General features: G+C 56.0%; 1 protein-coding gene across 5 annotated transcripts in view; it reads right to left on the bottom strand.

Moving 5' to 3' along the window:
- Window positions 1-222: 222 nt before the first annotated feature.
- Window positions 223-13,062, bottom strand: part of LOC139361435 (SH3 domain and tetratricopeptide repeat-containing protein 1-like) — a 42,497-nt gene continuing 29,657 nt past the window's right edge. For 4 of the 5 annotated variants that reach the window (XM_071090033.1, XM_071090030.1, XM_071090029.1 and 1 more), the window contains 5 exons: window positions 9,245-9,394; window positions 5,454-5,576; window positions 4,585-4,747; window positions 3,427-3,623; window positions 223-609 (listed from right to left, as the gene is read on the bottom strand). In XM_071090033.1, the coding sequence (XP_070946134.1) occupies window positions 3,520-3,623; window positions 4,585-4,747; window positions 5,454-5,576; window positions 9,245-9,316 (462 nt within the window). In that variant the 5' untranslated portion in view covers window positions 9,317-9,394 and the 3' untranslated portion in view covers window positions 223-609; window positions 3,427-3,519. Of the gene's footprint in view, window positions 610-3,426; window positions 3,624-4,584; window positions 4,748-5,453; window positions 5,577-9,244; window positions 9,395-12,645; window positions 13,034-13,062 lie in introns of those variants that run through there. The other variant, XM_071090035.1, reaches the window with a different exon arrangement.

Below are 13,062 nucleotides of genomic sequence, written 5' to 3' on the forward strand. Positions count from 1 at the left end.
CAAAAGCTCTGAGCAGGGAGAGCAGGGAGCTGCCCAGAGAGTTCCACCACCATCTCCCCTCTGGCCACCGAGGAAACCGAGGCTCATGGTGACCTGGCCCAGGTCTGTTGAACTCACGGTCCTTCTCATCCCCAAGATCAGAGGGCTGCCACCAGGGAAGGAGCTGGCCCCTAGACACAGCCCAGGAAGCACACAGGGAAGGATGCCCTGGGGACTTCGGTATGTTATTGCAAAGAAAAATTTATTGCTATTTGAACCCTGCTTTCATGCCCCATTTCCCAGAAAATGAGCCACGGGAGACACCAGGAGAGGGAGGAGACCATCCTCCTCGCACAAAACCCACTCCCTCGGATGCTGTCCTCAGCGAGGGTGGCTGGGGGCCAACCAGGGGGCCCACCCGCAGAGTGGCAGAGGAGGCAGGTTGACCCTGCGGACGTTGAGCTCTGTGGCGAAGGTCCTGGCCTTCTGGTAGAAGAGGAGCGACTTCTCACGGTCCAGGAGGAAGTTGTGGGAGACGGTGGCCGGCCGCGTGTAGATCTTCAGCTGTGCCTTCTTGTTGCCCAGGTCCACGGCGGCTGCCAGTGCCAGCTGGTAGTACTCAAACGGGTCCTGAAGGGGACAGGTCATGCTCAGCAAAAGGGGGACTCGGAGCCCATCTTCCCAGAGGCCGTTCCTATCTCCAGGTCATTCCACATGTCCAGCCAATGGGGGCTCACCCCATGAGCCCCGAAACCTGTTACACTGCTGTGGTCTCAGCTGCAGGAAGTGGGGACGACCCTGACACCACTGGAAGCCTTCCTGACTGTCCCTACGCCCCACTCACCCCAACCGTCCTGCCCCAGTGCCACCCTCTCTGCAGGCAGTGGCTGCTTTCCCCATGGGCCGAGGTCAGGGCAGATCCTGCCTGCTCTGAGAGTTCCATGCAAGACCCGTGGCTCCGAGCCACAGCAGGGGCACAGCATTGAGTGACCCAGGCTCCCCTCTGGCCCCTGTCCATGCTGACCATTTCCAGGCCCTCCACGGGACAGGCCAGGTACAAAACCATCTCACAGGTGTCCTCTCTGGCAATGTTCCCTGAAATATTGACGGAGTGTGACGCCCCAGACATCCACTCCCATTGTCAATGCATCTTTGGCCCAAACTCACCATCCCTGGGTTGGGATGCCGCCTCCCAGACCTCCTCCTTCACCCTCCCATCCCCCACCCGGCTTCTCCCCAGGCGCCTCCTCCACATGGGGGTCACCCAAGGAACCTCTCTAAGACCCATGCCTGGCCTGTCCTTTACCATCTCAAGATGGCTCCCAGGGTCAAGGACAAAGTCCAAGATGCAGCAGTCCATTCCCCCACTGCCCCGCCCCACACACGGAGCAGGGGCATGAGAAGGCCCCGAGTCACCGCCACTTCTCATCCAATGCCCCCGGCCCAGCCGAACACTGGACTCTGTGCTGGGTGCGTGGCTGAGCCTAACGTCCTTGCTCCCAGTCTGAGGGACCTGGGAGTAAACACTGACCACACAGGGTGGCCCAGGCTGTGGCAGAGGGAAGCCCAGGAGCCTGTGGGGGGCCCAGGAGGCCCTAGACTCAGCCGGGGGTGGAAGGCAAAGGCTTCCTGAAGGGGTGGGGGCATCCCAACTAAACAGGAAGGAGCCAGCCAATGCATATGTCTCTGCGTGTGCCTGTGAGTGTGCCTGTGCGTGTGTCTGTGCGTGTTTGTGTGCCTGTGCGTGCGTGTCCCTGTGTGCGTGCCTGTGTGCATGTCTGTGTGTGCGTGTGTGCACCTGTGTGTGCGTGTCTGTGCGCGTGCCTGTGTGTGCGTGTGCCTGTGCCCGTGTGCATTTATGTGTGCATTTCCATGTGCCTGTAGTGTGTGCAACAGCTAGTGAGTGGCAGGCTGAGCCAGGACACACTTAATCTTCCCTATTCCAGGGCTCACTCTCACGTGTACACTAAAGGGGACCCCATTTTAGAGGCAATCGGCAAAGATGCCCATTTACCCCTGCCTCTCTGCCAGACTTCCAGGCCCCATGCAGCCCGGCGTTTTCTCCTACTCCTCTGGGCCCTGGGTCCAGAGCCTCGTACAAGGAGGAGGGTGTAGCCTTGGAAAGACAGCCGCCCTTGGGGAATTCCGAGGGGGCCTCCCTGTGGGAAGCTGGCCTGCGCTGACAGCATAGTCACGATGAGGCCCAGAGGGCTGTGCATGGGAAGGAGGTGAAGGAGGCCTCTGCCCCTCAACCCCAACCGTGGACTTGGGCCTCTCAGGTACTACTTGGCCCTTTCCTTCCTCCTGGGCAGGCGGAGTGGGCGGCAGGCTTGACCAAGAGAGATAAAGGCCTCTTCTGGGAGGCCCGTCTCCCTGGGTCCCAGGCGAGCCCCTGAGCGGTGAGTAGCGTCCCTCTGGGTCTGACACTTGGCACCTCCCTGTCTGGCTGGGACTTGGGAGGCCACAGGGACCACTTCTGACCACCAGGTGTCGCCAGCACTGGGCGGGGGCCTTCCGGGCAGCCCCAGGCCTGCGGTGGGGGATACGATACGGGGCGAGGTCGTAGGGCTGCCCCAGCTCCTCATGTTGTTCTAAGGACCCCAAGATCTCGGCCCCAGGACTGGAGTGCCCTGGCCCCTCAGCCCATAAGGAGCACTGACGCTGTGCCGGTGCGATGCTGAGGAGGGGCGGTGCCTGCTGGGCAGAGGGGTGGAGACACGCCAGGTCTGAGTCTGACAGTCCCAGCTCTCCACCCCTGCAGGGCTGGGGGCAGAGGGAGCACAGCACCTCCGCTCCAGACAGACGCGACCCAGCAAGGCCTCAGCCTGGCTGGCTGGGGCCCCGCCCCACTGCACCTGCCCTGAGCTGGGGTTTCCCTGTCTGTGAACCCGATGGTAAGACACTGGTCCCACCCCACCCTTCCTGGGTGATGTGAAGATTCAAGGTGTCTCGGGACTCCAGGAAGGAGTTGCTCAGTGCAGGCTGGCACCTTGGGCAGGCTTCCTAGAGGAGGCGCCAGGATTTGGGTTGGATCTTGCAATGTGGATTCAATGTGAGGATGATGCCGTCCTCTGAAATGTCCTTCTCCCGACCCTGTTTTCTTTGTTAAATGCAACTTGACACTTGACTGTCAAGACTCAGTTTTGGTGTCACCTCCTCCAGGAGGGTCCCCCTGACTACAATCCCCCTTCTTTACCCAGAGGCCACCATTGCCCACTCATGTGTCAGCCTCCCTGGCTGAGACTGAGTTCTTGAGGGTGGGGCCAGGTCAGCTTGGGAGCTGGGTTGTATCTGCTAACATTGCCGGTTCCTCCAGCCGCGTGCAGAGCTCCAGGGAGGCCACTGGGCCATTCCTAAGGCAGGCTGGAACCCAGGCCTCTGGGTCAGGGTAGAGATCCCACTCCAAGGGGGCCGGGAACACCCCGAGCCCTGCCCCTCCCCACCCACCTTCAGGTTATAGAAGATGATGTCACCGAGCACCAGGTACACCTTCACGTAGTAGAGGGTCTCCTCGTCGAACTCCAGTAGCGAGTTGCAGAGCTACAGGGCCTTGAGGTAGAACTGCTCCGCCAGCTTGCCCTGGCCCAGCCGATGGTGCAGGACAGCCAGCCAGTGGTAGGCCACGTGCTCGTTCAGCCGGTCCCCTGGGGTGCAGGCCAAAGGGGCAGGTGTGAGGACGCGGCTCCCTGGGGCAGGGAGGGCACAGGCCCCTCAGGAGCAGGTATGCAGACCCCGGGCAGCACACCTGGCTTGCCTCCAGGCACCTGTGGTCGCCTGGGCAGCTCTGGCCAGTCCCTTCCAGGTTCCCAGACTCTTTCCCATCTGCAAAGCAGAACTAATAAGGCCTGCCCCTGTCTACTGTGAGGCTTTGGCAAAGTCGGACTTGGATGGCCCAGCTCTGTGCCTACACATAGCCACCTGCCTTTGCTCACTGGTTTTAACCAGGGGAGCCCAAAAGCCATGCAGTCCAGGTGCTCCCGGGCACCCCGGCTCCAGGCAACCCACAGACGTGACATCCAACTCCTCCTGCGTCTGTCACAATCAGAGCCCCCTACTTTGGGGAGTCAGCTGCACACCTACTGTGTACTGGGCCACGGGGCACAAGGTGCTGGGGCATGCGGCCTGCCTAGGGTTCCCTGTCTCTGGAGGGGGACAGATGACCCTGGCACAGCACCAGGGGATGCCCGGCCTTAAGGGGCAGACTGCTGGAAGGGGAGCTGGGATTTTATCAGCCAGAGAGCCGTGTGGTTGATGAGGGTGGGAAGGGCACAAGATAAAGGGAATGTGCCACTCAGCCTGGCACATACAGGGACCAACGAGATGCCTGGCATGTCTGGAAGGCAGAGGGCACACTGGACGGCCCTTGTGGTCAGCAGCAGGAACAGGCAGAGGAAGCAGAGCTCAGCCAGGCAGGGGGCTCTGCACTGCATGAGAGACCTCGGGCTGTGCCCCACAGCCGGATGGGGAAGCCAGTTGGGCAGATCTGCCTGCCTGGACAGGAGACCAGGAAAATCCAGCAGCTGTTTCAGCTCCTGCCCTGCAGACCTGGAGGCTGGGCTCTGGCAAAGTGTGGGTCCTGGCAGGGTGGGGGCTCAGGGGACTTACCCAGAGTGATGCTGAGTGCTAGGGCCACGTAGGCAAACTCCAAGCCGTCCTGGGGCTTCTCCAGTGTGGCCAGGAGTGCCACCAGCTTTTTGCACAGCTGTAGCTGCAGCTCCGCCTTGCAGTTGCCCGTAGTCACTGCCAGGGCCAGGGCCAGGACCCGGTCCTACCACACAGGCAGGTGGGGTCAGGTTTCCCGCAGCACCCACCTTGCCCAGCGCCCTCCTCAGAGCTCAAACATATGCTTGGAGCTTCCCACGCCCCAGCTACCCCTGCACCTCCACACAGCTCTGTGCTCTGGGATAACACACAGTTCAGACACCCAAGTTGGGGGCTGAAGAGTCACCTGAGGCCCATCCAGCTACACCCAGCAGCCTCAGACCAGCCTCTCCCACCTGGGCACCAGGGGTCTGACTGGGGGGAGCCAGCACTCCTCTCTGCTCTAAAAACACCACATTGATCTGTGCCCAGGGCTGAGCCACACCGTGAGCTCAGAGGAAGGGAGAAGCCGTCCCACTTCGGGGTGCAAGCAGACCTGGGCCTCCCACTGACATGCTGTGTGTCCTTTGACATGTCCCTGTGCCTCTCTGAGCCTCAGTTTCCTCATCTGGAAGATGGGGACAGGACTTCCCGCTCATGGTTGCTTGAGATCATCAGGTACAAGGGTAGAGCCATTGTCACATCCAGGCCCCGAGCGTTTGTCCCGGGCAGGGGCACGGTCAGTATCATTCCCGGTGAGAACACTTGGAAACTAAGCATGTGCATGGGTGGCCCTGCCTCCAGGTGGGAGGCCTCTGCCCTGCCACAGCTGTGCCTCAGCCCTCCAGGTGCCCCCCTGAGGCCCACCCGCATCAGCCCACAGGCCAGCTCACCCGGTAGAAGGACACGGCTTTCTCCCGCTCCCAGGCCCCATTGAAGAAGATGTCTCCAGCTGCCTCAAACAGCTGCAGCCCCAGGCTGGGGTCGCCTGTGTACAGGACCACATTCTGTGCCACCTGAAAGGAGACAGAAGTTCCCTCAAGACCCACACCTGGCGAGATGGCCACGCCCACCTTCGCCAGCCTCCTTCCTCTCACACACTACAGGTACACCTGAGCATTTTTCAGGCTCTGTGCATTAGGGCTGCCCCCACCACTGGCATGAGGACAATGAACTGATGCACCTGAGTGCCAGGAGGTGACTGAGCAGCTGCAGCCCAGGAGCCCGACACCTGTGAATCCTACCACCAGGGCTAGCCCTAGCCCACTCCCCCTGCACTCAAACCAGTCTCCGTGGCCCCCAGACTGCTGGGAGCCCATCCCCTGGCTCCTTTCTGCGTTGCCACATCCCTGCCACATCAACAGTGTTTGTGGGTGGGCCTGGTCCCCTCTTGGCCATGAGCTCTTGATCCCTCTCCTCAGCTCATGGAGGTATATAGCAGGTGCTCAATAATGAAAGCTTCACCAGGCTCGTGGGCTTCACAATTTGTTCCAGATCACACTGTGTTTGGGAAAGCCTCTGAAAACAGCCACTATGATAGATTCATTTTGTAAGGAGATGTGCCACGTGTCGCTTGGAGCAAGTTCTTCTGTGTGTTAACTGAGTGGTCACATTATTTGAGCATATGCTGTATACCAGCAGGTGCTGGGCACTGTGAGGGGCCGCGCCTCTGCCCTCAGGGAGAAGATGCTGGCCACTGGGGGAGGATGTGCAGGAACCAGTTGGAGGGAGGGAAAAGGCACACAACAGGTGCTCAGCAGTGGCTTAGGAATGAGTGGATGGATGGATGAATGGATGAGGAGATGTAGACACATGGATGGATGGATGGGTGTGTGGATAGATTAATGCTGGGATGGATGGATGGATGGATGGATGGATGGATGGATGGATGGACGGACGGATGAATGGATGGATGGACGGACGGGTGGGTGGATGGATGGATGGATGGATGGATGGGTGGGCGGGCGGAATGATGTGTGTATGTCTGCATGTATATATGGGTGGGTAGATAATGCATGGATGGGTGGAGGGTAGATGATGTATGTGCATATTGATGGCTAGATGGTGGATAGACGAATGTATGGATAAACCAATGGACAGATAGATGAATGGAGGGATGGATTAATGGGTAGATTAGTGGGTGGATGGATGAATGATGGATGGATGGATGGATGAATGAATGGGTGGATGGATGATGGATGGATGGAAGGACGAACAGGTGGATGGATGGATGATGGAAGCATGGATGGATAATGGAAGCATGGTTGGATGATGGATGGATGGATGAATGGATAAATGGATATGTGGATGGATGATGGATGGATGGAAGGATAAACAGGTGAATGGATGGATGATGGAAGGATGAATGGACGGATGGATGGACGAACAGGTGAATGGATGGATACACGGGTGAATGGATGGATAAAAGGATGGAAGAATGATGGATGGATGAATGGACAGATGGATGGACAGATGGATGAATGGACAGATAGACGGATGATGGATGGATGGATTGATGGATGGATGATGGATGGATGGAAGGATGAACAGATGAATGGATGGATGATGGAAGGAGGGATGGATGGATGGATAAATGGATAGATGGATGAATGATGGATGGATGGAAGGATGAACAGGAGGTGAGTGTGATGGGTGGATGAATGACGGATGGATGAATGGTGGATGGATGGAAGGATGAACAGGTGGATGGATGGAAGGATGAACAGTTGGACGGATGGAAGGATGAACAGGTGGATGGATGAAAAGATGAACAGGTCGATGGATGGAAGGATGAACAGATGAATGGATGGTTGATGGAAGGATGAATGGACGGATGGATGAATGAACAGATGAATGGATGCATACACGGGTGAATGGATGGATGATAAAAGGATGGATGATAAAAGGATGGATGGATGAATGGACAGATGGATGGATGATGGCTGGCTGGATGGATAAATGGATAAATGGATAAATGGATGGATGGATGGATGGATGGATGAAGGAGGGATGGAAGGATGAACAGATGAATGGATGGATGATGGAAGGATGGATGATGGAAAGATGGATGGATGATGGAAGGATGCATGGATGGATGAATGGATAAATGGATGGATGGAAGGATGAACAAGAGGTGAGTGGATGGATGCTAGAAGGGTAGATGGATGATATATGGATGGATGGATGGATGGATGGATGGATGGATGGATGGATGGATGAATGATGGATGTATGGAAGGATGAACAGGTGAATGGATGGATGATGGAAGGATGGATGGATGAATGGACGAACAGGTGGATGGATAGTGGCTGAATGAATGGATGAATGATGGATGGACAAATGGATGGATGGATGGATGATGGATGGATGAATGGAAGGATGAACAGGTGAATGGAAGGATGAACAGGTGAATGGATGGATGAGAGAAGGATGGATGGATGGATGGATGGATCGATGGAAGGATGAGCAGGCGAGTGGATGAATGATGGAAGGATGGATGGATGATGGATGGATGGATGGATGGATGGATGGATGATGGATGGATGGCAGAATGAATAGGTGAATGGATGATGGAAGGATGGAAGAATGGATGGAGGGATGGATGAACAGGTGAATGGATGGATGGAATAAAAGGATGGATGATGAATGAATGGATGGATGGATGGACAGGTGAATGGATGGATCATGGATGGATGGAAGATGGTTGGATGGATAATGGAAAGATGGTGGGAAGGATGGATGGAAGGATGGACGAACAGGTGAATGGATGGACGAAGAGGTGAACAGCATAATGATGGATGGATGGATGCATAGAAGGATGAACAGTTGGATGGATGATGGAAAGATAGATGGAAGGATGGATGGATGCACGAACAGGTGAATGGATGGATGGACAGGTGAATGGATGGATGATAAAAGGATGGATGGATGATAGATGGATGGATGGACGGAGGGATGGATGGATGGGTGGAGGGATGGATGATGGATGGATGGATGGATGCGTGGAAAGACAAACAGGTGAATGGATGGATGATGGAAGGATGAAAGGATGGATGGATGGATGATAGATGGATGGATGGAAGGACCCACAGGTGTATGGGAAGATGATGGAAGAATGGATGGATGGATGGATGATGGATGGATGGATGGATAGATGGATGGATGGATGGATGGATGGAAGGATGAGCAGGTAAACAGATAGATGATAGAAGGATGAATGGATGGGTGGATGGATAGGTGAATGGATGGATAGATGGGTGAATAGATGGATGATAAAAGAATGGATGATAAAATAATGGATGATAAAAGAATGGATGAATGATGGATGGGGACAGATGAAGGCCAGTAGTGAAGATTCAGGGCAGGCAGAGGTCAGATGACAAAAGCCACCATAGTAGGAAGAACAGCCCAGAGTGCATGTACTGCCTCTGCTGGGGTGGAGTTCACCTTTGACCCAACAAGTGAGGCTCAAGCTGGGACTCACGGGCCAGCAGCAGCCCTGGGACGACCCCAGGCCCACCAGCTCAAAACATCTGATGCCAGGGAACCAAATGATCAAAAGGAGAGGGGCTGCTGGGGCCCTGGGCCAGCTTCCCTGTGCCCCCCTCCCTGCCCTGCCCGCCCCCACCTCCACCACTGCAAAGCCAGCCCTTACCACTCACTGCCCAGGGACAGGTAGACCTACTGATGGTCTCCAGGAGCTGCCCCTCCAGCACCTTGTCGGCCACCTTGCGGGCCAGGGAGAGCTGGAGCTCATGGTAGATGACACACTGGGCCTCGCTGGGCATGACGGTGCTGTAGAAGTAGCACAGCCGCTGGACGGCCCGCAGCTGGCCTGGGCAGAAGAAAAAATGGAAGATGTTAGTCTCCCAGGATCAAAGCGAGGCTGGCTGGGCTCGGAGGCCCCTGCGCCGTGCTTGCCTCTTTCACACCTCTGTGAGCCTGGGCCCCATAGGCGGGGAGACTGAGCGCAGACAGGCCATGCACCCATGCCAGGGCAGACGCCGAGCACACAGTCACGTGGGCACACCTTGGTGCAGATGCTCACGGTAGAGGCCGGCCTTCTTTACAACTCCCAGGGCCGAGGTCCTGACCAGGCTCGGCGCCTGCACCAGGCCATCTATTTCTGCTTCACAAAGCCCCTCTGGCCAGGACCAGGGCCGCCTTCAGCCTGAGCTGATGAGGCCAGGGGCACAAGTAGACCCTGTAGCAGATGGAACCCTGAGAGAGCAAAGCCAAGTGTCATGTCCGAAACACACAGCATCATGTTGGGGGAATGGGGTTCAAAGCCGGCCCCTGGCATTCCCACACACGCTTCTCTCATGCAACCAGGCTCCCAAGCCACAGGCTCACTGGCCTCTCCCAAAGCCAGGGCGCTGGGAACGGTGGAAAGTTTCTGATTTCCTAGTGCCAGAAACATCCCGGAGATTAACACAGGAAACCAGGTACGCCGAATGGACATCTGTTACACACGCCACCCAACAACAGCTGAATACACAGTCCTCTCGAGAACCCAGGGGACATTTCCCATGACAGACCATGTGCCAGGCCACAAAATGAGCCGCAGTGAATGGAGAAGGACTGAGACCAAAGCAGAGGTGTTCTTCAGCTGTACTGGCACAAAGCTGGAAATCAACAGTGAAGGAAATGTGGGAAATTCAAAAATATGTGGAAATTACACACTCCTAAACAACCAGTGAGTCAAAGAGACCATCAGGGAAACTGAAAACTAATTTGAGAAGAATGCAAACAAATGCACAGCCCGGGCCAGTGCGGTGGCTCACGCCTGTCATCCCAGCACTGTGGGAGGCCGAGGCGGGAGGATCGCTTGAGTCCAGGACTTTGAGAACAGCCTGGGAAACATGGTTGAAATCCCGTCTCTATAAAAAAATAAAATATAAAAGTTAGCCGGGTGGGGTGGTGCACGTCTGTAATACCAGCTACTCGGGAGGCTGAGGCATGAGAATGGCTTGAACCTGGGTAGAAGTTACAGTGAGCCAAGATTGCACCACTGCACCCCACCCTGGGCAATAGAGCAAAACTCTGTCTTTAAAAAAAAAAAAAAAGCACAATGTATCAAAAATTCCAAGATGCAGCTAAGGCAGTGCTGAAAGGGAAATTTATAACTGTAAATGTCTATATTCAAAGAAAGAAGAAAAATCTCAAATCAAAATCCTAACCTTCCACCTTGAGAAACTAGAAAAAGAATGAACTAAACCCAAAGCAAATAAAAGGAAGAAAATAATAAACATAAGAGTGGAAATGGGAAGTAAAAATATAGAGAATGGAAAAACAAAAGAGATAATCAACAGAACCAAAAGTGGGTTTTTTGAAAATAATAACAAAATTGACAAATCTTTCACCGGACTGACCAAGAAAAGAAAGATGGACACAAATGACTAAAATCAGAGACTGAGCCCCATGGCTCACGCCTGTCATCCCAGCGCTTTGTGAGGCCGAGGTGGAAGGATCGCTGAGGCCAGCATTCAAGACCAGCCTGGGGGAACATGAAGAGACCCCATCTCTAATAAAAAGAAATAAATAAAAAATTAAAAACCCAAGTTTCTAAAATCAGAAATGAAAGAGGAAACATTATTGCTGACCTGACAGAAATAAAAGGATTCCATGAAAACACTACGAACAATTGTACACCAACAAATCAGACCATCTAGACACAACAGCCAAACTCTTAAAATGACACAAACTACCGAAAGTGACTCAAAAATGACCCCAAGTAAGCATGTGGGGTATCAGCCCCACCCTCGGTCTCCTCGACCGTTCAGCGCAGGGTGGGGAGACAGGGAAGCATGATCCCCGTTCCCTGGCCTGCATTTCCAAGTCTGAATCCCCCAGCACCCTGGGGAGGGCCTCGTAGGAGGAGGTGCCACAGGCTATTGTGCCAGGAGCCACGGGAGGCTGCAGTGGGGGTTGGGGCGCTGGATTCCTGGAGGGTCTCCTTCCAGTCAGAGAATGCCCCTGGGGAAGAAGCCTGGGTCTGAACCCCCCACCCCTCCTTGGGCAGATGTGTGGGACCGGGGCCCCTTCACACGGTCTTTCCCAAAATCTCATCCCTCCTAGGGCCAGGAGTGGGTGCCAGGCCTGTGCTGGGAAATGGGCAGATTTGGCCACAGCCCCTGGGGCTCTGGTCCAGGCCACAGGAGGCACCTCTGAGTGGTCTCACTATGCCATGACAAAGCGCTGCAAGGCAGAGGGGACCCACAACAGGATCCCTTGTCTCGGCCATTTCCCTGGACTCAACTTCCTCATCTATCCTCTGCGGCCTAGATTTCGGACAGCCCTGCCCACCGACTGTCCGTTCACTGCTCAGTCTGCAGTGACTGTTCGATAGCACTCCATGGCTCCCCAGTGCTCTTGGGGAAAAGGCCAAGCCACAGCCTGAGGCCCCAGGCCCTGCTTAGCTCTCCAGAAGAGCTTCTCACCATCCAGCACCCAATCCACCCACTCCTAACTCTGCACCTCCCTGCATAAGCCCTGCTCACTCACCCCCGCTCACACCCCACTTATCCCCGCTCACACTTCCGCTCACTCACCCCAATCACACCTCCGCTTACTCACCCCCACTCACTCGTCTCCACTCACACTCCTGCTCACTCACCCCCACTCACTCACCACCACACCCCACTCATCCCCGCTCACACACCTGCTCACTCACCCCCATCACACCTCTGCTCACTCACCCCCACTCACTCATCCCCACTCACCCCCATCACACCTCCGCTCACTCACCACCACTCACCCCCACTCACTCACCCCCACTCAATCACCCCCATTCACTCACCCCCGCTCACACCCCCTTCATCCCCCCTCACTCACCCCTACTCACACCCCACTCATACCCACTCACACTCCCACTCACTCACCCCCATCACACCTCGGCTCCCTCACCCCCACTCACTCACCACCACTCACCCACACTCGCTCATCCCTGGTCCTTCACACAGGCTACACCACCAGCCCCTCCCCCACCACCTATTACTTGACTAAATCCTCTCAACCCTCTGGTCCCAGACTAAAGAGGCTTCCCTAACCCGGGGCCAAGTGCTGCCCCGCCATCACGCCGCTTACCCTTTTGTGGCTTCTCTGGCCTAAAGCTCACATTCCCACGCTCAGTCCCTGCCACCCGAGGACCCCACAAGCCCCATTTGTGGGTGGGGCCTGGCACACACTGCACAACGAGCTGCTTTTGCATGAACTGCTCTGCGGCTTTGGGCAATCACCCGCCCCGTGTCCTCTGTGAAGTGGGATGACAGGTGCGCAGGCTGCCAACATACCAAGCAGATAACACGGGCACAAGAACCGGCGTTCAGGGCCTGGCTCATGGAGGGGTCCCAAGTCCCAGCTCAGCAGAGCCTGCCTTGATCCCAGGGTTATGGCTAGGGATTCCCAGCACGCAGGACTTTCCGTGCTCAAGGCAGCATCGTCCCTGGGCAAACTGGGAAGGGCTGGCTGCCCCAGTAGGGCAGAGGGCCTGGCCCTGTGTGG

The sequence above is a fragment of the Macaca nemestrina genome, unplaced genomic scaffold (genome assembly GCF_043159975.1).
Source record: "Macaca nemestrina isolate mMacNem1 unplaced genomic scaffold, mMacNem.hap1 Scaffold_490, whole genome shotgun sequence".
NCBI classification, from domain to species: Eukaryota; Metazoa; Chordata; class Mammalia; order Primates; family Cercopithecidae; genus Macaca; species Macaca nemestrina.